Source organism: Alternaria arbusti, assembly GCF_024043155.1.
Source record: "Alternaria arbusti strain BMP 1465 chromosome Unknown scaffold_2, whole genome shotgun sequence".
Classification (NCBI taxonomy): Eukaryota; Fungi; Ascomycota; class Dothideomycetes; order Pleosporales; family Pleosporaceae; genus Alternaria; species Alternaria arbusti.
This window is the reverse complement of record NW_026249942.1, coordinates 348,772-369,745: the sequence shown is the minus strand read 5'-3', so window position 1 is coordinate 369,745 and position 20,974 is coordinate 348,772. Positions and strand designations below refer to the sequence as shown.

General features: G+C 51.5%; 7 protein-coding genes across 7 annotated transcripts; 3 read left to right on the top strand and 4 right to left on the bottom strand.

Annotated features, from left to right (window-relative positions):
- Window positions 1-402: 402 nt before the first annotated feature.
- J4E86_001657 (uncharacterized protein) lies at window positions 403-3,798 on the top strand (the record flags this gene model as incomplete). The annotated part of the gene is made up of 2 exons (XM_051442223.1): window positions 403-567; window positions 625-3,798. 2 exons carry the CDS (start codon window positions 403-405, stop codon window positions 3,796-3,798), a joined length of 3,339 nt encoding a protein of 1,112 aa, XP_051305811.1.
- Window positions 3,799-5,053: 1,255 nt separating this feature from the next.
- Window positions 5,054-6,363, bottom strand: J4E86_001656 (uncharacterized protein; the record flags this gene model as incomplete). Its single annotated transcript, XM_051442222.1, has 2 exons — window positions 5,054-6,261; window positions 6,324-6,363. 2 exons carry the CDS (start codon window positions 6,361-6,363, stop codon window positions 5,054-5,056), a joined length of 1,248 nt encoding a protein of 415 aa, XP_051305810.1.
- Window positions 6,364-6,576: 213 nt separating this feature from the next.
- J4E86_001655 (uncharacterized protein) lies at window positions 6,577-9,128 on the top strand (the record flags this gene model as incomplete). Its single annotated transcript, XM_051442221.1, has 2 exons — window positions 6,577-6,766; window positions 6,826-9,128. The coding sequence occupies 2 exons, from the start codon at window positions 6,577-6,579 to the stop codon at window positions 9,126-9,128; spliced, it is 2,493 nt and encodes an 830-aa protein (XP_051305809.1).
- A 3,008-nt stretch (window positions 9,129-12,136) lies between these two features.
- J4E86_001654 (uncharacterized protein) lies at window positions 12,137-13,761 on the bottom strand (the record flags this gene model as incomplete). Its single annotated transcript, XM_051442220.1, has 2 exons — window positions 12,137-12,972; window positions 13,020-13,761. The coding sequence occupies 2 exons, from the start codon at window positions 13,759-13,761 to the stop codon at window positions 12,137-12,139; spliced, it is 1,578 nt and encodes a 525-aa protein (XP_051305808.1).
- A 1,054-nt stretch (window positions 13,762-14,815) lies between these two features.
- On the top strand, window positions 14,816-15,908 carry J4E86_001653 (uncharacterized protein; the record flags this gene model as incomplete). Its single annotated transcript, XM_051442219.1, has 4 exons — window positions 14,816-15,244; window positions 15,295-15,538; window positions 15,592-15,744; window positions 15,796-15,908. 4 exons carry the CDS (start codon window positions 14,816-14,818, stop codon window positions 15,906-15,908), a joined length of 939 nt encoding a protein of 312 aa, XP_051305807.1.
- Window positions 15,909-16,110: 202 nt separating this feature from the next.
- Window positions 16,111-17,912, bottom strand: J4E86_001652 (uncharacterized protein; the record flags this gene model as incomplete). Its single annotated transcript, XM_051442218.1, has 2 exons — window positions 16,111-17,066; window positions 17,120-17,912. 2 exons carry the CDS (start codon window positions 17,910-17,912, stop codon window positions 16,111-16,113), a joined length of 1,749 nt encoding a protein of 582 aa, XP_051305806.1.
- Window positions 17,913-18,710: 798 nt separating this feature from the next.
- On the bottom strand, window positions 18,711-20,379 carry J4E86_001651 (uncharacterized protein; the record flags this gene model as incomplete). The annotated part of the gene is made up of 3 exons (XM_051442217.1): window positions 18,711-19,831; window positions 19,882-20,252; window positions 20,303-20,379. 3 exons carry the CDS (start codon window positions 20,377-20,379, stop codon window positions 18,711-18,713), a joined length of 1,569 nt encoding a protein of 522 aa, XP_051305805.1.
- Between the last annotated feature and the right edge of the window lie 595 nt (window positions 20,380-20,974).

Below are 20,974 nucleotides of genomic sequence, written 5' to 3'. Positions count from 1 at the left end.
GCGTTGGGCAGGGCTCAAGGCAGCGATCACATCTGGAGCTATCTGTCAGATCTAGATAAGCCGGAGATAAGGGCGGAAATACAGTCCATGACTATGCACTACTTCGTCGCGCTTCGTCGAGCTTCTTTGGTACACGTGAGTTGGCGAGCGAGGGTGCAGGCTAGAGTGGCGGGGCAGACTAGAAGCTCCGGGGCCCGTACCTAACCACAGGCACTGACGCAGTACTGCTCCACGGTTCGCGCCTCTTTCATTCCACGTCCTTGTACCAAAACGGCCACGGCCTATTTCTTTCTTTCTCTTTATACGTTAATCTACCCCACCGCCTCTCTACTGCTCGCACCTCTCCCTCAGCTGCGCCCATCACCGAAGCTCTCTGCAGCCTGAAGCCAGTACATCGCCATCATGGCCGACCAACCGCCCGAGCAACCAGAGCACCAAGACAAGGCCATGTCCGACCAACAAGACAACGCGACTTCTGAGCAGCAAGACAGTGCAATGCCTGATGCTGCACCGGCACCTGCACCTGCACCCGCTGCTGCGCCGGACGCCATGTCTGACGCCGACAAGGTGAGCTCACCTTCCGACCGCCTGTCAAAGAGACACGCTGACGAGGATATCTTCCAGATCCGTGCAAAGCGCCTTGCAAAGCTGGGCGGCCCTGCGACTCCAAACGGTCCTTCACGGCCGCCATCGACCGCACCCGAAGCCGCATCATCGGGCACTCCATCCCCAAAGCCCGCTGAATCACCGGCGCCACCACCGAATCCCACTCCGACCGCGAATCCCTTCTCCCAATTAGGCGTCAAGACCGACGAGCCGCCCAAGAAGCGCATCACCATCAAACCCGCACAGTCGTCGAGCAATGGCCCCGCACCGCAGCCCGCTCAGAAGGCGCCGGAATTGAGCATAGAAGCGTGGGAGGATCGGACAATCAGCAGCATCTTCAGGGTCACTCTGGACGAGAGCCATACGCAAGATGCACACGGACACAAGCTACACTTTGCCGAAAGCGCCAGACGTGATCTTGAGGAACAGGGCAGGCCAATCCGCTTGACTACAGATCAACTGGATTCCGTCATAATGGAAGCAGCGTCAGAAAAGCACCAGGGCTATGCGTTGGAATATACGATGAGTTGCTGGAAACGCGTTTCCAAAGCGCTCAAGAACCTCGCGAATAAGACTGGTCCACGGTTCGAAGTTGTCAAAGAGGCCCGGCGAGTGTGCTTCAGCTATTGCATGTTTGCAGCTAGCATGCCAGAAATGTTCCAGGAAGACCCACCCGTGGAGAACGCACTGGCTGATCGCTTGCTACTCGGACCTGACGACGAGCGCGGCATCTGCTACGAGTTCCTCACTGAAGCGAGCCAGCGGATAGGCGAAGACGATATCATCAAGGACACACTTGTGGAAGCTATGGTGGATGTCAGCCGGCGCCTCTCCAAGGTTTCTATGAATGGAGACTACAAGGCACACATGTTGATCCTACGGGTATTCGTCCGATTTCCGCCGCTCGTAGCTGCCCTGGCGCAGTCTGAGACGTTTCTGCCTGCTTACATCGAGGCTCAGCATATCGAAACGCATAGCTTCTTAGGGCCCTTCTTCCGGTTATCTCCCATGCAGGCCGACGTAGCCATGAACTACTTCTCTGGCTCCGCGGCTGTCGACAAGGGACTCATCGTCAACGCGCAACGAGCTGTCCGCATGACACTTCAAACCCACCAAGAAGAACTGCTGGACATTACAAACACATTCATCAAGAACAAGGAATCTCGTGAGAAGATGCTAGACTGGTTAGCGCTTACAGTCAATAAGAACCACAAGAGGCGTGCGATACAGGTGGACAGGAAAACAGTATCATCAGACGGCTTCATGGTCAATGTCACAGTAATATTGGATCGTCTCTGTGAGCCTTTCATGGACGCCACCTTCTCCAAGATCGATCGCATCGACATTGACTACCTTCGCCGTTCACCTCGCGTTGATATCCAAGATGAAACAAAGATTAATGCCGACCAGAATGCATCGGATGAGTTCTACAGTACCAAAGCCTCAGGTACCAACAACTTCATCAGCGAGGTCTTCTTCTTGACGGTGGCTGCTCATCATTATGGTCTGGAGGCAGCCAATACCAAGTTGGGTACCCTTCAAAAGGACGTAAAGTACCTTGAGAAGGAGCTTGCTAAGCTCGAGCCCGAGCGACCCAAGTACATGACTAGTCAGGCGCAACTGGCCGTCTTTGACAACCACATCAAGAAGATGAAAGACCAGATCGAGAAGGCCAAGTGTAGCATCCTGGCCATTCAAGGTGTCTTGCTTGATGAGACTACACAAGCTCGGTCTATGCAATTGATGCGATACGTCATCGTGTGGCTGCTACGACTTGCCTCGCCCGGTACCAACTTCCCTAAGTCAGAGCTGCAGCTGCCCCTACCCGAAGAGCAACCACTGCAGTTTAGGTGTCTACCTGAATATTTCGTTGAAGACATTGTTGGAAACTTCAAGTTCATCACTCGCTACATGCCGCATATTATCACAACCACTCAGTGCGAGGAAATTGTCAAGATCTGCATTACCTTCTTGAGAAGCTCAGAGTACATCAAGAACCCATACTTAAAGTCTGGTCTTGTCACCATTCTGTTCCACGGAGTATGGGAGATTCACGGTAAGCCAAAGGGCGTGCTTGGCGACACACTATTTGCACACGACTTCGCCATGAAGCACTTGCTCCACGCACTGATGAAGTTCTACATCGAATGTGAGAGCACCGGAACACATACGCAGTTCTTTGACAAGTTCAACATTCGATACGAGATCTTCCAGGTCATCAAGTGCATCTGGCCGAACCCAGTGTACCGCGAGCATCTTGCGACTGAAGCGCGCGTCAACCTGGACTTCTTCGTTCAGTTCGTCAACTTGCTTCTGAACGATGTGACATTCGTCCTGGACGAGTCATTCACCGCTTTCAAGGAGATCCACGATCTATCCCGAGAGCTCAAGAACGCCCCGGCAAACATGGAGCAGACCGAGCGTCAAGAGAGGGAAGAAAAGCTGTCGTCGGCCCAGGGTAAAGCCAAGAGCTACATGCAACTCACCAACGAAACCGTGGCCATGTTGAAGCTCTTCACCGAAGCCCTCGCCGACTCCTTCACCAAAAAGGAAGTCGTCGTGCGCCTCGCCCACATGCTAGACTACAACCTCGAAGCCCTCGTCGGCCCCAAGAAATCCCAACTCAAAGTCGAAAACCCCGAAGAATACGGCTGGAACCCACGCAACATGCTCGCCGAAGTCACAGACGTCTACCTCAACCTCGAATCCAAACAATCCTTCATCGACGCCGTCGCCACAGACGGCCGCTCCTACCGCCCCGAATACATGGACGAAGCCTACAAGATCCTCCAACGCTTCAAACTGAAAACACCGGAGCAAATGACGCAGTGGGAAAACATGTCCGAGCGTATCAAAACCGCTAAAGAGCAAGCGGACATGGTCGAAGCTGATCTCGGAGAGATTCCAGACCAGTACCTCGATCCTATCCTGGCGTCGCTCATGGAAGACCCCGTTACGCTTCCTGTCAGCAAACAGATTGTTGATAGAGGTACTATCCAGGCGCATCTGCTGAGTGATCCGCATGACCCGTTTAATCGGACGCCGCTTAAGATTGAGGATGTCATTCCGAATGATGAGCTCAGGGAGGAGATTCAGAGTTGGAAGGCTAATTTGTTGGCGGAGAAGATGGCGGAGCGGAGTAAGGCGGCGGCGGCTGGGGCGGCGGCGGGCGAGGCTATGGATACGTCGTAGATCGTTGTTGTATGGTGAGGAGACAATGCGAGGGTGACATTGGCGTTTTTGGTCGAGTGTTTCGGGGAATCATGGGGAGGGAGGGTTTGCATGGGTATGGACGTCTAGGGTAGAGTTGACGATGATGTTCACGAGGTATACTGGGATCGATGCGGTACAGTGTCACGCCTTATTATGGAGGTCTGATAGACACGTGTGCGTGTCGTAGCGTTCTGGGAGATTATGCATTTTCTCCTGGTCAATGGAATGATATTGTCAAAGCTGTCTTGCTCCTCGGGTTTGTGGTGTGGATTTGCGTGATGCTAATGTTCTGGCTGTTCGTTTTGTTTCGGGTGATGTGCTGGTCTGGTCTTCGTGACTGAGTTTTGCGGCGGAGTCGTCTTGCTTCATTCAGCCTTTCTGTGGATAGGTGGGTTTTGACGCATTGTTTTTGAGGGTTGTATGTTGCTAAGAGTTCGTTAAAAGATATGGGGATACGCGGTGTCTTCCTGTGGTTGTTATGAGCTGCGAATAATTCGTACATCACAGCTGTTTCAATACATTTGCTTAAGTCATTCAAAAGCCTGTTGCAGATCTGATCGATTGGATGACGTCTGATTGTTCGGTTAACGACGCTTCTCGTTCGAGACGACCTGGGTGCGTTGGTGTGGTGTGGACGCGAGAAGCTTTGAGTACCGTGTTGGGTAATATCTGGGTGGTTTGAGGAAGTGCTGAAGTCGAGAGAGAAACGGAAGATAAGAGGCTGAGGTTGCCGAAGTATGACACTTTGTCATATGGGGTGGCAATGGTCGGACGTATGCCATGCTATTCCTTGCGTTGAGTTCGATTGCGTTGCTTCGCTACACTTGTACTCTTGAGGAGAGACTGGAGTCGATGCTTAAGCAGAGCCCACAACGCGGTCTAGTTAACGCAGTATTGTAACACAGTAAAGGGGCTATACTCAGCCCGTGATACGCAGTAGATAAGCAGTGAATGTTCGCGTCGCTACACTTGTACATAGGGATGCTTTTCCGGTATGGTCGAGATTGATCCTGTGGCAGTAATTGTGAAGAGTACGTCAGGTCGATGTGGAAGACATTGCCGCTGATTAGCTGAGCAACTCGAGCAATGTATAACTGCAGATAGAGACTAGTATATATTATTGAGGTGATTCCGGGCTGGAAGACACACGGTAATAGTATATTGTAGGTCATCGTGGCACCATAGTATGTTCGGCCGCGAACTCCCTGTATCTAGTATTGAGCTGACATGTTTATTACAATTCTTGCCATTCCTCCTTCCAGATCCAAAAATACCCCCTAAATCTCGTATCAAGACCTCGTCCAGTGCCCCAGGCACCCACCATACCAAACGGTGTCATTCGAGCTTCCCACTCACATGACAAGTCTTCTGAAAGATATCGTTTCGTCAAGAGAATATCTCCATCGTTGTGTCGCACGCGGCCTTCCAGTGAAAAGTCTCCGACAGAATCAGTCCCTCGACTCTGCGAATCGATAATCGTATATGTGGTGTAGCCGCCGACATCCCACTTTGGTGTATCGGTGTCTCGTGCGACAAGTTGTATACTGTGCATAAGTGGATCGAAACGTCTTCTTCCCAAGGCCCTTCGCTGGTCTGAGGAGTAACCCGTCCACTGCCCGGAAGAAAGGAAGTCGGGTGAGAGCATTTGAGCGTGGTATTCGCCGAACGGTACGTCGTCATCTTCATCTTCGTAAGCAGGTGCTGGATTCTTGGCGAAGATAGTCGGCAAGAAGTGCACGAATGAGTTGAAAGGTATTTTGGTAGGTGACGGGAGTGCGGTATCGTGCAATGGACTTGAACCATGTACAGCGAGTTCCAGCATAAAAGTGGGGAGCAGAGTCGTAGCTTGATCCAATCCGAATCCATCGCCATGTCTCCTGGGGAAAGCACCATAGTCCCGCACCCGCTGCCGAAGGCTCTTAATCGCATCTCCATCCAATCTCACGCCGTTACTCGCCACTATTGGTGGATCTTTTATGTGGTTCACGGAGAAGAAGCGGTCGAAGGGTGCTTTGACTTGCTTCCCGTTTCCCGTCATTCGCAGTTGCGTCAAGATAGTGTAGCTGAGGATGAAGTTGACATCGAGGAGGTTGGGTGAGTATTCATCTGATTGGAAGTGAACCTGTAAGCGGCCTTGAAGCTCCAGGAATGTTTCGGGCTTGAGCTGTGCAGTTACAGGATGGTGCAAAGCCATGATATGCGGTAGCCATCTACTCAGTTCATATGAATCGACCTCCTTGGCTTTGCGTAGGGTCCATGTGTCGCCGCTCTCGAGCAGAGCCCCGATGCATCTCTCCGCTGCATATGCGATGCGGATCGTCTCTTGTAGGGTCGTTGTGGCTAAGACGGAGTCGGCTTCCGCCCAATGGGTTTCCGATAGTTCTATGCCATTTTCAGAGAGCAGGGGCTGTCCTAAATTGTACTTTGCAATGTTGTGGAATACTATTCTGTCATTGCAGACGGTTCGCAATTGTCGATTGGCTCTAGAAAGATTGAGGGCTGACGAGCAGGGCAGAAAAGATGCGATATGCTGTGTGAGCTCATTGGGAAGTAACAGCAAGCTTGTCATAGCCGCTGTGTGATGTGGCTGAATGGCGAATCGAAGATCATGAGAGGAGTTATGACGATGTTTGCAGGGGGTTGACGGGTAGCGCGGCGTTAGCGCACGTGACGATAACGATAAGAGACCTGTCCACGAGTGCGTGCGAGGGCGACGTGACATTTCACAGCGTCAACACACCGACAGACGCGCCTAAAATGCTTCCAGATAACATCGCCAACAGCTACCGAGAGTATAAAGCTGATACCGAGATCTTTGTTACGTGGCTTGTTGAAACGGCTAGTCGTTGTGGCTTCGTCCCTTCTACCACTGCGCCAGCGCAAGCTACTGCTGCAGCTACTGGTGGTCGACTCAAGGGAAAGCGCGCGCGGCTGAACCCCAAGTCAGGTCTTCACAAGCACGCAAAATCACCATCAATGATCTGAAAACATGCGCCACTGCCGTAGCGGAGAAACCCCCCAAAAGGTTTGCGGTGCCACTCTACGCCAGCAGAGCCGCAGCTCGAGCAATCCGCCATCGCACCAAGTCGACGCTATGGCACGAAACCCAGACTCAAAACGTAGATGAAGACCTACAGCACGCATTCGCTGCTAGCAACGAGGCACATGCTACCTTCACAGGGACTTTAGAGTACGCACTTGATCTACTGAAGCCTTTCATCACTACTGGTAAAGCGATACTCAAGCCCGATGAGCATATAACGCCACCATCCGTGAATGGTTTGAACACCAGGTTCAGCTCGCTTGAAATTGAGGATCTGGCAGACCAGGAGCCGGAAAGTGGTGGACAGGCAGCCGCCACTGCCAAACCGGCACCAACTTCGAAGACGACATACACTGTCGACAACCAAAAGGACGACTGTTTGATTGCCATGAGCATGCTGATGCGCGATTATAATCAGATCAAGGTCGTCATCCAAACAACCTGGGCTCGTTATTACCGGAAGGACACCGACCTTGTTTCGACTGCGGCAACGACTCAAGCGGCTATGCAGATGATAAAGAGCTTAGTGCATGAGTTTTCGCTTTCCTTCCCCGAGATAAGAAACGTTGAGAGCTTTTGGCATACGTTCTTCGCTGATTCTGAGATCTGCAAGACTATGAGGAGAGATACGGACGAGATCCGAGCGATGCAACACACACTTAGAGGGAATGAAAGGCGCTGTGAAGTCAAGATCCCGGATGTCTTGCTGACCTATGGATGTCTGCAATCTTACATTCACATCTGGGATGTATTGCAACACATCGAGCCCTATGTCGATTCAGGGGATGTTGCCTATCTTACCTCCCCTGACCGTAAATTACAACAGCTCTCAAACGCCCTCGATGATATCGTATGGATGATAAGACGGGTGGATAAACAACTGCCTACTATGGATAACTTTACACTGGCATGGTATACATACCTAAATCGACGCATCTGCGAGGACCTTAAGCCTACGGACCAGACCCGCTATGGAGGAAGCATTTCCCTAGAGATGTGGCTGTATACCGATCTCTACCTAGTCGCACAGGATGTTGTCTCAAGTCAGAACCCTGGCCTAGTGCTGGAAGATTATCAGAACATATGGACGTACGTTGACAGGGGCGGGTTTTTACAGGACGTGTTGACGACATCACTGCTTTTGGAGAGTCCATGGGGACGTGCAAACCTAAACTCCTTCTTTCGCGACCCTTCCGATGCGATGGAACGGCTGATCTGGTTGAGTTCAGACCCAATCTGGAACTCTCGCTTAGCGAGTGTCCGGCAAACCCATGGTCACGACGAGACCTGGTCGCCGGAAACATATGAAAACCGCAACCACTCCGATTGGGTCACCATGAATCCGTTCCTTGCTGGAACGATCTCGTTTGTGGTCATGCATGCTGCTAATAACCTACTCCTTCTTATGCAGAACGGCAATGGACTTGTACTGGGATATGCGCACCTTTACAACTTCCTTCATAACGTCCATAGCGCAAATGAGGCAGATTCGTCGGAGAAGTTAGTTACGAAAGAGTGGAAAGATATCGACAATGCAATTGCACTGCTTGGAGAGTCCATTATCTTCATGGGCAGTAGACCGACAGCACTCGACCAGTGTACCAATCGCCTGGTTCGCGCGCATGGAATAAAGGTGAGTGATATTGCGCGTACCAATAGCCGTGGCAAGAAGAAGCAAATTGTTAGTGTGGGTGGTAAAATGAGCGTCCACAGCACTCCACTCATCAACCTCCTCATTTCGGATGGCGGACCTAGCAACACAACATTCCTCAATATTACAAATCGAGCCATCTCGGAGCTGCTCATGAAGGAGACCGAGACCTACAATAGCGACATACTTCCTCAGAAGCTTTTCAGTAGGCCTGAGGTAGCTGGGCCTCTTTTCATGCTCCGTGTGCTTCTCCAGCGCGAGTTGCCAGCGCTTCTTTTCTCGCTTGAACAACTACATCTCAGTTGTAAAGAGCTTAACGGTTGGATATTTGAGGCCTTGAGATCCGCAATGACGCAGCAACACATCCGGCCCAAAATAATGCTAGACTGGAAAGAGGACGGAGCCATACCAGCGAACCTCCTGTGGCACGAAAGAACACATCACAAAAAGAATCAGAGTTCTGGATTGATCAACCAAGACGTGACTGGAGTGCACAGTCTTCCTATTCACGAAGCAGCGGAGATAATGACGAGGTTTCTAGACGAGCAAGATGGTCGCACAGGACATAGCCTTGCTGAGCATTCCACCTTGGCTTTCAACCATCACGTAGAGTAAGTGAGGGATAAGCACCGACACATACACTACGGCTAACCTATTTTGCACAGGCAGTTTCGTCTTCCGAATCCTTTGCGGCAGAGTGCTGCTGACATATCTCGTCTTCTGGGGATACGGGTTCGCGTTGATGCAAAACTCAGTCATAAAACCTTCGAAGCTGCACTCTATTCTGAAGCATATACATGGAAGTCACTACCAGGTCCACATGATGAGTATGTTGCGGGACTGAGGTCGGTTGAGGGAGAAGACGCGAAGCTGAAAAGTGGCGAGGCCTACTTTGTTCCAGTCAAAGCTGGTGGTGAAATTGAAGTGGCCGCTTAGAACTTCGCATGTCAAGGTCGGATGTAGAGTACATTGCGTAATAGGAATAGGAGTGTGGTGCCGACAAGGCGCGGATGTGAATGTAAAGCCATTCTTCGTTGGTACTGATTTGGCATGTGTACAGACTATCCAAGCTACATTTGACGACGATCGTTTGAAGCAAGAAATAATACATACGAAAGCGCCGTCGAACCGAAAATTCTCAACGATCTGCTAAGCGCAGTTCGCGGAAGATCTGCACCGGACCATCCAAAAGATCTAAGTAGAATCCCGACACGTAAAATTGTTGTTGCTTACAATCCATAGCGGGTACATGTTTGGCAACAGGCAAAGGTCAGATAGCAACGCCGATCCCTAGCTCATGCTCGGTGGGTCTAGATACCACAACAGGGCCACTTATAGCATCGCTAAGACGAAAGATAAGGTCCCTGCCTTGCATGTTTTCAAATGTACACAGCACAAATGAGAAGCGCCACCCACCTTTTTCGAGACCACTTTCGAGAACTTCTTGGACATATGCAACCGCTTTGAAGGCGTCGGTTGTGATTGACCCATCTTTCAGAGGAAACCTTAATGTTTTGACTTCCTGTATGAATGGGCTGAAGTTCCTGAAAACAAGTCCAACCATGGGGCGATTATGGTCTGGGTTCAACTTTGCTATTTGGCGTGAGCTTGTCGCGGCCCTATCACGAAGCTCTTTGAAAGAGTGAGATCTCACGCCGTAGTCATGAAGGTCGAAGAAGAACACAAGCGCAGTCTCCTCTCCAAAAGTTTCGATGTCTTCACTGACAGTTGCTACTGTCTCAGGAGCGCCGCGAGCGAACTGGTAGGTGATGTTTTGCAGAACTGATTCCTTGGAAAAGGCAAGTGCTGAATTCTCTGCCCTAAGAAGATCTGCCAGTTTGGGAGCGCGTAAACATAGCTCGGTAGGAATTGCTGGTAGAGCGTGGTCCATTAGGTGGATGAAGCTAGCGAACTGTCAACTTCTGATCGTGCGAAAGTACAAGAAGACGTACAGTCGTGCTAAGTAGTTGCCACCGGCAACCTTTACTCTATGGTTAGGTCTTGAGTGGACCCAAAAGACCATGTTTCCCATTTTGATTTCCTTTCGAGAAGACCCATAAGCAGCAGGATCCTCCTGGTCAAATTGCGTTGCGTTTCTCCAGAATGATGCAAAAGCTTCGAGAGCTTCAGGCCGCATGAAAGGTAACCACCCATTCAAATCAGAGCGTTCTTTGAGATATGATACAAGAACATCCCTGTTATCAAGATCGCAGGAATCTGAGCATGTTTCGATGATGTCGCATGCAAGGGCCGACCAAATGTCCCGCAATCTCTTCTGGTACAGAATCCAGTGGTGGCTCTGCCAGGCTCGATCTGTCTGAATACTATTGATGAGCAAATCCATGCCAATCTGATCTGGCCCTAGGAGACGAAGGTTTATCAGTCGCGTCGGTATTGGCGCGACTACCGTCTTGACTGAAGTTGGTACAGAATCTTTCACGGCGTACTGTCGTCTCTTTAGAACGTCTCTGATTGACCCTCGGAATGCGCGCTCGTAGACCCCCGTTGAGAAGATGTTCGAGTCGAATTCGAAGATGCGCGAAATCTTGGACAGATTGTCCGTCATCCTGCTAGTGAGAGATGCTGTGTCATGGTGGACATACAGCGATGCTGAGTCCATTTTCGCCTGCTGAAGCACTTTGCGTGTTTTGTTGGTCTCGAGATATCTTTGTTGTGCCGTGATTGTTTTACTATGAATTATAGTCAGCGTTGTCGAATTACCCCATGTCGTAATATTCACCAGTTACACGCTGTGAGCAACAGAGTCAGGGCACTCGTCTGATGCTCTATGAGCTTTTGCACGCCATCCGGACCGCTACTCCCAAATGCAACCTTCAATCTATCGCGAAGATCCAACGGTTTCTCGATTAGCTGAGCCAGGTTGGAGAAGAAGCTTTCAACCTTATCCATGAGCAATTTGCAGCAAGATATCGAGACGTCTAGATCCATGATCAATTGATGGTGTGTGTCTTGCAGATCTTGTTCCATCCATTCCTGGATTTTGGCTGAGGCAGCCCGTAAGGCTGTGAGCTGAGATGCCAAGCTGAGTAAAGTAAGATCGGCTTCCCCCCATCTGGCCTGGAGATCTCTGATTACACCGATCACTTTACTGATCCCATCCACAATGCTGAAGATTGAACCCACTCCACCTAGAATGCCGATGCACAGATCAGTATTCACATAAAATACAATTACAACGTCAAAGACCTTACCGAGAACAGCGATGACTTCAGCCATCTGTATGACGCATGTCAGCCTTGTGACGTAATGACACACTTCTTGCCAGGATCAAAATGCTAATGAACTTGTAGCAGTAGAGGTTCCTCGACGAAAATTACCAAGAGTACGAAACAGGAGATCGGATGATTGCGTCTCCGAAGGAAAAAGGAGTAGTGAGGGAGCGGAGCGCAATACACAGAGTGAAGCGCAAGGCAACACACAGCCCCCGCTAGGCCAATTGAGTTCGGCCCCATCAAAACGTGATTCGCTCGGCTATTACCCAGCAAAGTGCTGCAACTGTGTTTGCTGAGATGCGAGTCGTATGTGAGAAGGGGGACAGCGTTGATAGGTACGCGAGCATGCAGTATTCAACTCTCGCGGATATTTATGACCAGATATACAGCCTATCGACATGCAAACGAAGCCGCCTGATCAGGTTCGCCTCCAACGTATACCATATGCTTGGGCCATAAGCAAAGCTGCGCCTTCCTACCCTGCGTAGTCTCCGCTTCCAGCATCTCAGGTGCCACGCCCTTTTCTACCCAATCGATGAGGGATTTAAGACCATTGCCAGGATACCAACCCAGCCCACCGCCGCAGTGATCCACACCAGGCGCCTCAAAGTAGCGATAGTAATCACTGGAATTCGGATCACGCTCATGCACCTCCTGCGCATAATGCGCAGTCGCATCAGGCGCGATAGCCTGATCGGCCAACCCATGCCACGAAAGGAGCTTGCCACCTGCTTTCCGAAACCCGTCGAGATCTGTGTTTGCGGTTCCGATAACAGAGTCGTAGCGGGCTACAGCATCATGGAAAAGCTGCTCGAAATACGTGATGTTCATTCGTGCGGTGTCGTATTCGCGGTCGCGGATGACAAAGTCGGTAATCCAGGTTTGAGGTACGGCAAACGGTACGCCAACGCATGTATTGTTCTTGGTGCATGTTGTTGATGCGAGGCCAGCGAATGAAGCCCCGATGTTGCCGGGGTACCACAGGAAGTCGCCTTCGGGAGTTGTTGCGCCTTGCCATATCAACTTGGCTACCTTGGCAAGGGAATTCGTGATGGTCATGCTCTGGTTGGTAGAGGGACAGATGTATTGTTTGCCGACGACAGTCATTGGGTCAAAGGTGCATTCTTGAGGTGCCAATATGATGCTGTCCTCCAGACCATCGAGACCATCGCAGGCTTCGGCAACAGCAACGTTGAGAGCCTCAAATTCCTGCGGAGTCGGAAACCCTGTTGTATGTTAGTCATTCATCTCTAGCCGTTGTTTGAGTACTGACCGTTCTCGTTCATGACAACCTGCGGCCAGAAGAGTTGCATCATCAACTCGTTCCAGTAAATAGCTGGTGCAGCCGCCAAGATACCATCATACTGATTGGGATACTTCTGTGCCATCATGTAACCTTGTCTGCCACCCTGCGAACATCCATTCCAATAGCTATAGCTCGGTGCTTTGCCATAGTAAGAATGAGTGACCGCCTTTGCCAGCGTCGCGGCATCATCTAAAGAGATTGAGGCAAGGTCTTCTAGCAACACCCAGTCGACCTTGCCAGAGTTAGTGAGCGACCAGCTGATATCCTGCCCGATGTGACCTCCGTCTGTCGCGACGGTAACGAAACCCTCACTGGCCGCCCATGGGAGTGTGGTGTTGCTGTCGGGTCCCGCAGCCCATCCTCCACCACCGGCGCCCAAGAGTCTTCCTGTCCACTTCTCAGGCGAGGGTAGCCAAACGACCGTGTGGATAGTGTCATTGGAGCCGGGATGCGTGTACGTGATGATCACTTCACAAGCGTTCAGATCGGTCACGGCAGTGGCGTAATGGTTCTGCTCCGCGGGCGCTTGGAATGATAAGTTCGTGTGTGTTTTTGTAGCAACGTCGAGAATTTCGCCGCCTGGCAGCTCCAGATTTTGGAAGGAAGAAGCTTCGCAGACTGGTTCTCCGAAGGCTGGGCATATCAGGAAAGCCAATATAGGAATGAGGGAAATGAGACTTCGTCTCTTCCATGGAGTTGTGTGCTGCATCGTAGTCGCAGGAAAGACTGAGAAAGCTACTCGTCGAGAGGCACTTACACTGCATACATTGCTTCCTTTACTTATAGCAAGCGCATACTGGGCTCATTCGCATATTCATCCTGAACCGAAGGATTCAACTGAATACCCATAGGGATACCTACGTTGGTCAGTTTGCGACAAAGGCTGAGGCCATGCCAATATGAAAGGAGTATCAGCTGCCATCAGGCGCTCTACTGCCATCCAATCGTGACAATGATCGATTCTAGCGTGTCTCTCGATTGTGATATGCAAATTGGTGGACAATGGCTGAGTCATGTATTCATGACTTGAGCCGCGCCTCAAGCTTTTGAAACAAAGGGCGTTTAATCTAAACCCCTGCTGTGGCGGTTTGAGTGGTTTTGAGGCCATTTTGTTAACGCGATGTCTTGCATTGTTCAATATGCTGTGCCGCTTTCGATCATCTTCTCTTGCTCCAGATGTTGCTTTTGTTAAGACCCGTAGATGAAGTGGTAGTGGATGACGACCGGTGATGGTCGAGGTCTCTGTACTCTTTGAGCGCGGCACACGGCTGTCCGTGCCACAGGTCCCATGAACCGAGTTTGTGTGGCTTCAGGCCGCGAGCATCGGATACTGTCTTCGTATGGTCGTCGCGTGTCGCGGTTGATGGAGCATGGATACTTGTGCGACCGGCGACGCAAGGTCTGCCATATGAGGCGGGAGCACTATGCCTATTTAGGAACACCCGAAGACGTCACCACGCGTCAGTTTCGCGAAGTATCACAGACCGTCCTCACTTCCGTCAGCGATCACACCTTTGAGTTCAAAGACACGTTCGTCTTTCCCACCAAGCCTACAATGAAATACCGAGTCGGCTCTTGAATTTACCCCACATACCTCGTGTGGGGCAACAGCTACCCCGAGACCGCCCCGCATCGGTCACGTACCGGTCGGAACTATGCCGCCCGCATGTACAGCATGGCAAACTTCATATCTTTGCGACAATCTCTAGTCTGAGAGAAGAAGTCACTGACACCCCAAGATCTATTATTAGCACACCACGACCATGGATCCAGCACAATTCGGCTACAGCACCATTCCTCTCAACCACGCGCCATACGGCCCAATCGTTCCATCCGCTCTAGATGGATCCAATGCCGGAAAAGTAGCCCTCATAACGGGAGCCGGACAAGGCATCGGTGCCGCCATCGCAGAATCGCTAGCAAAATCTGGAGCTCACTTAGCCATCCTCGACCTAAACACCGACAACCTCACACAAACCAAGAAGACATGTTCAGCTTCCGGAGGAAAAGTTGAGGCATATGGCTGCGATGTCACGGATTTGGAGCGCGTGAAGGAGGTCTTCGCGCAAGTGGAGAAAGAATTAGGACCAATCGACATATTGGTGAACAACGCGGGCATATTTACTCAGCGACCGTTCATCATGGGTAGCTTTGACACGTTTTGGAAACAGATCGAGGTCAACTTCAAGGCTGTAGGTATCTCTTTTCGTACATTAATGTGTCTTTACTAATGTATGTCCAGCCTCTAATGCTCATCCACGCCGTCCTTCCTCAAATGCGCGACCGCGGCCACGGCTGTATCATCAACATCGCCTCTCGCTCCGGTACTGTCGACGTACCCATGACGTTGGGATACGTGACGTCAAAAGCTGCCCTGATGCGTGCTACACATACACTGCAGCTGGAGATGGAATTAGATGGACTGGACCCAGCAATTCATATGTACGCGCTGCATCCAGGTGGAGTGAGAGGCAACATGGGCGGAGGTAAATGCTCCTCATTGGTATACCACGCAGAAAAGCATGCTAACGTAATGTAGCTGGCGCACCAGATGATGTGAAACAGAAGTACGGCGACATTACGGACGAAGAGTTCTTCAAAGACCTTTTCAAGGACGGACCGTCGCTTTGCGGTCAGACCTGTGCGTGGTTGGCTAGTGGAAAGGGGAAGGAGTTGAGAGGACTGTTTCTGGGTAAGAAGCACACGAGCTGTATATCGAAAACTTAGGACTAACAACAAATAGATTGCCGGCAAGATGTGACGAAGCTCTTGAATATCGGACGAGAAACACTGCTGAAGGAGAACCGGAATAGGCTGACTGTCAATTTCATCGATGGATACTGCAATGAGCCATGATGGTTGGAACAGAAAGCCAATGTATATTCTAGGGGGTGAAGAGTCGGCATATTATAAGATAAAAGACAAATATTCAAGAACAGAACAAATTCCATATACAATCCGCCACTTTTCCTCCCCTCCACTCAAATCGTCCTCCTGAATCACTCTCCTCTTTTCGCGACATATAGGCGATGAAAACCAAGACCCCTGTGGGATACACCTAGTACACAGGCATCTTGAAAGCGTCGAAAGTGTACGTCCAACTCTCAATAGACGCTTCATCCTGCACACAGTCAAAGTCAGAGCTGTTTCCTGCCCAAAGCGGTCGTGCAGGCCACTGGCAAAGCTGTTGCACTTCACCAGCGTTATCACCAGAAGACACAGTCGCATTGAGGCGACTGGGCTTAACCCCATTCTCAACCCAATCGATAATCATAGCCATGTTGTCCTGTGGGTAAGGGCCAGGCTGGAGCTTATTGGCACCACAGTGCGCTGCGCCAGGCACAAGGTAGAATTGGTACCAGTCAGCCATGGCTTCCTGGGCTTCGGCATCGGTCATGCTGGGGTACATGATTGAACGGACGGATTGCCAGTAATGGACGGAAGATGCGGCGGGGATGGACGGGTCAGATTCACCATGGTAATGGATCATTTTTGCGCCAGAAGATTGGAATGGAGTGAGGTCGGGTAGAGTGGTTTGCAGGCTGTCGAGGTAGCGGACCATGCCGATGTTCATCCATTCTACGAGGGTGTCGTAGGTCACGTTGTCAAGGTCGGCCAGGTTATCCAGGTCGAGTAGTTGAACAAATTTGGTGACGTACTCGCCACCCGTGGAGGGAATGCTGAGCTCCCACTTGCCGGTCGCGTTGTTGTACGTCGGGTCGGCATCGCTGAGCTCGGAGCCGATCTGCCACGAGAGGTATGCGCGCTCGCCCTTGGAGTTGTGTAGACCGTCATAGACGCCCTGGGCCACCGCTATGTCGTCGGCAGTGATGGTGCCGTTCTGTTCGGGCTGAGCACTGGTTTGGCCGCCCGGCATCTGGCGCTTGTTGAGGTCGCGCTTGCTGAAGCCGAAGCCGAGGGAGGTGCTGGTCTGCGCTGCGCAGTAGTAGTTTTCGCCGATCAAGGAGCTGAGGTTGAAGTTGAGTTTGCAAAGGTCGGTGCGAGAAATGACACCTAGAGTTATCCATGTTAGTGCATTACAACATAGTTGAACAGATTGTACTTACCGTCAGTACGTCCATCCAGAGGATCACAGGCAGCGATAGTGGCGTTGACTATCTTAGCCAAAGCGCATGGTGGAGGATAGTAGTCGTTGATAACGTTGATGGTAGCAGGGTAGACATGAAGCACCTGCTGCTGCGCAAAGCGAAAAGCAGGCGCACCAGCTACGACGCCGTCGTACTCCTCGCCCCAGCGCTGGACCTGGCTCATAGCCTCGCGGCCGCCATCAGAGCAGCCTTCGAAATAGGTGTATACCTTGGTGTCGTTCAGACCGTAGAAAGCCTGTGTGAGCGGCTTGCCAATTTTCGTCAACTCACCAAGCGCGGTGTAGGCAAAGGCATAGGTGGCGTCCCAGTTGATGGTTCCATTGCCGTAAAGCACTGCCTCGTCGTAGCTCTGGTCGAAAGCATCGTAGCCCGCCGATGTGGCTCCAGAAGCCGCGTCGTATGGCAAACCTCCGGTGGCAACGCTCTGGAGAGAGAAACCTCCGCCACCAGCAAGGTAGAAGCGATTCGCGAAGCTCGAAGGATCAGGGAAGGCGAATCTGAGGGGAATCGCGTCTCCCTTTCCAGTATGGGTGTAGCTAACAGTGACGTTGCAGTAGGAGTAGGTAGCACCATCAGTTGTCGACGCTCCCATGCCGCTGCTTTCAAGGGTAGCATTGTAGAGCGCACTGGCAGTTACGGTGCCAGGCAGCAATTCGATTCCGAGAAGAGTGCCGTTAGAAGGAAGAGAGGCTTGCACGTTCGATACTGTGCAAAGTTCAGCTAACGAGGCTGCATTGGCGGCCACTGCCATGGCGGTAGCCGTTGCGCAGAACGAGTGTCGCATGATGGATGTATAACCGAGAAGAATGCAGGAATAAAGCGAGTGTAGAAGACAGAGAAGTTGTATTAGCGGGGTGGTGTTCGAGATATCTGTCGCGGTATCTCCAGCATTATATACTCCTTACCAGTCCTGACTCGGGCTTTTGACTCCGCCATTGCAGTCGCATTAAGGAAACCCAATCTGTGGCCGTAGACTTTTTCCATACTTACAACGACCCCCGGTAATCTCTTAGTTGACTGTCACCAGATCTGTGGAACCATTCTTGTCCATGCGTGCCCTGTCAGAGGTCTGGCCGGCGATGTCTGGCACTGTAATGACGGCAACTTCCGCCTTGCACAGCATTGCGATACGTGTTTAGTGATGCAAAGAGAGAAAAAAAATAATGCGCCGGCTGTATCAATCGTTGCGCCGCGTCACTGCTTGCTGGTCGTAGACGTGAGCTGAAGACGCGTTCTCGGTTAGCGTGGATGTGGCCCAAGCTTGGAAGAGCCTTCTTCCAGACAAGCCTCGCTGCATACGCTTCGAAGTCTTTTGCTGTGCAAGGCTTGCAGCGAAGTTTTCGCGCGGATGAAAGATCAAGCGGTTTTAAAGACGTGAGGCCGCGTATCAATCGCGGCGAAGTTTCGGGATTGAGTGATGGACTGGGCGATTCACCGGGAACAATGGATCAATGTTTATCAAAGCATGTTTAGTTGGGTGTTTACAGGTACACTGTCATATGCCAAGTGGGCGTCACCGAACGCGCCTAGATGGCATCTCTGCTCCTGATTAGACTGTCTCTTTTGTCTCAACATGCTCCGTGCTGAGCCCCTTCTCAAATTTCTCCTCTTCATGCGCAGCAATCCTGGCATCAGCTTCGATGAATTCGGCTGGGCGATGTAGCTGTATAGCGAGCTTGTTCCGATGGATCAAGATACCGGGTTGCGTTTCAAAGAAGCGATCGATATCTTCAAGCGTCCGGTTCGCCGTCTCTGGGTAGAGGAAGTACGTGATCGGGATGAAGGAGAAGCAGATGACTGCCCAGATGATCCAGAACTTGTAGCCTAGGTTCTGAATGCCGGGAAGGGTTGCTTGCACAACACCATAGTTGCAGATCCAGTTGGTCGCCATCGCGAGGGAAGCGCCTTTGGTTCTCATCTCAAGCGCGTTGATCTCGGTCGGGTACAGCCAAGGCACGCCCAGCACGCCCATGCCAAAGCTGGCGAAGAATACGAAAAAGAACGCAACGGCGACGATGCCCAGCTTGTACGAATCGCCGCCTTTCTCGGTCTGACCCTGCGATGCCGCAATGACGATCCAGCAAATGGAGCATGCTGCAGCTGAGACCATCATGACCTTGCGACGCCCGTATCGCTCAATGACGAAGTATGCCAAGCAAGCAAAGATGAGATAGTCGACAGACCCGGCAGCAGCGAGGATGCGCGATAGTAGCTCGGATATTCCCAAAGCGTTGATAAAGATATAAGACATGTAGTAACTCGTAACGTTGATTCCGGAGATCTGGTTCATGGCCTGCATCCATGCGCCCAGAAGCATGCGTCGCAGCACACCGCTTGGCCCTTTACCGGTAAGAAGCTGCGTCCATGTGTATGTGTTCATTTGCTCGCGGTCGAGAATGTCCTTGATGATGTTGTACTGCGTGATAACCGAGGGTGATTCTGGGGTCGCTCCATGGCCTTCGAGCGCAGCAAGAACTTCCAAAGCTTCGTCGATCTTGCCTTTGCGGATCAGCAACCGAGGGGAGTCTGGTAGGAACGGGCACATGGCGTAGATGCACAGGGTGAAGAAAAGCTGAAACGCGAGCGGGAAACGCCATGCGATATCGCGCGGTGCGAACGAAAAGCCGAGGGTAAGCCAATTCGAGATGCTGAAGCCGGTGATGCAGTTCGCTGTTAACGAATTAGCCAAAATGTCACACTGTACGTTGTAAATGCCGTACCCATCTGGATGATAACGAGCTTTCCTCGACTATTCATCTTACTGGTCTCAGCCTGCCAAACTCCAGCCGTTGCTGTGTTCATGCCAGTACCAAGCCCCGCCACAATGCGCCCAACCATCATGCTTGCTACAGTCCAACTACATGTCTGGATGATTGCGCCGATGCCGATGATCGTCGAACCGAGGAGAATCTGCCTTGGGCGTCCGAGAATGTCGCCAGTCCATATGGTACTCATCGCTCCGATGAAGCAGCCGATGTTGTAGATGGATGTCATCACACCTTGCATGTTGGCAGATGGGTAGCCAAAGGTGTGGAGGAAGTTCTCTGAGATGATGACATTGCCGAAGACACCTTGATCGTAACCGTAGAAGCTAATGAGTGTCAGACAATCGCGTTGCAAGATGTGTTGATCGTAGCTTACACGAGTACCGTACTGGCGGCGATGGAAATCCATACTGTCAGCCGCTCACCAGAGCCTCCAAGATATTTGCGTGCCATGGTCGCGTACTCCCTGTCCAGCTGCCGATGTCACGAAGTTTGTGATCGTAGGTGCAGAGTAGGAGATGTCGTGGAAGGAGGAAGTACCCCAAATCAAGAGATGTCAATAGCCGGTCCAATGCACTGGGCCTGTACCAAACTTTGTCATCTGCAACGGGGTCGCAGCGACGATCAACTCTTTATACCGGGCATGAGCCCTGGCTCGGGATTTTCTCCGCTTATCATTATCCTCGTCATGCGAAGCTTGTCAAGCCTCACAAGCCTCTGGTCGTCCCCAGATCCACTGAACTTCCCCAGACTCTGATCACATATCCGATACCCCATAGGCCGAGGGCCCACTCGGTCCACACTGGAGCTCTGTTACTGGTGATAGCGGCGTTTTAGCCGAGCGAGGAGGCAATGAGTGATCAAAGCGCAAGGGTAGACAGGCGAATGCAGCGATGTTGAGGTTGCGCGTATGGGAACGATGCATCGCGGAATACTAATTCAGGGAAGGCGGAAAGCTGCGTTGGCTGATGAACACGGAAGGTGAAGCGAGCGCGGGGTAGCGAGGAAGGTGCGCCGAGTGTGGGGGAAATCGATGCTGAGGTCCAAC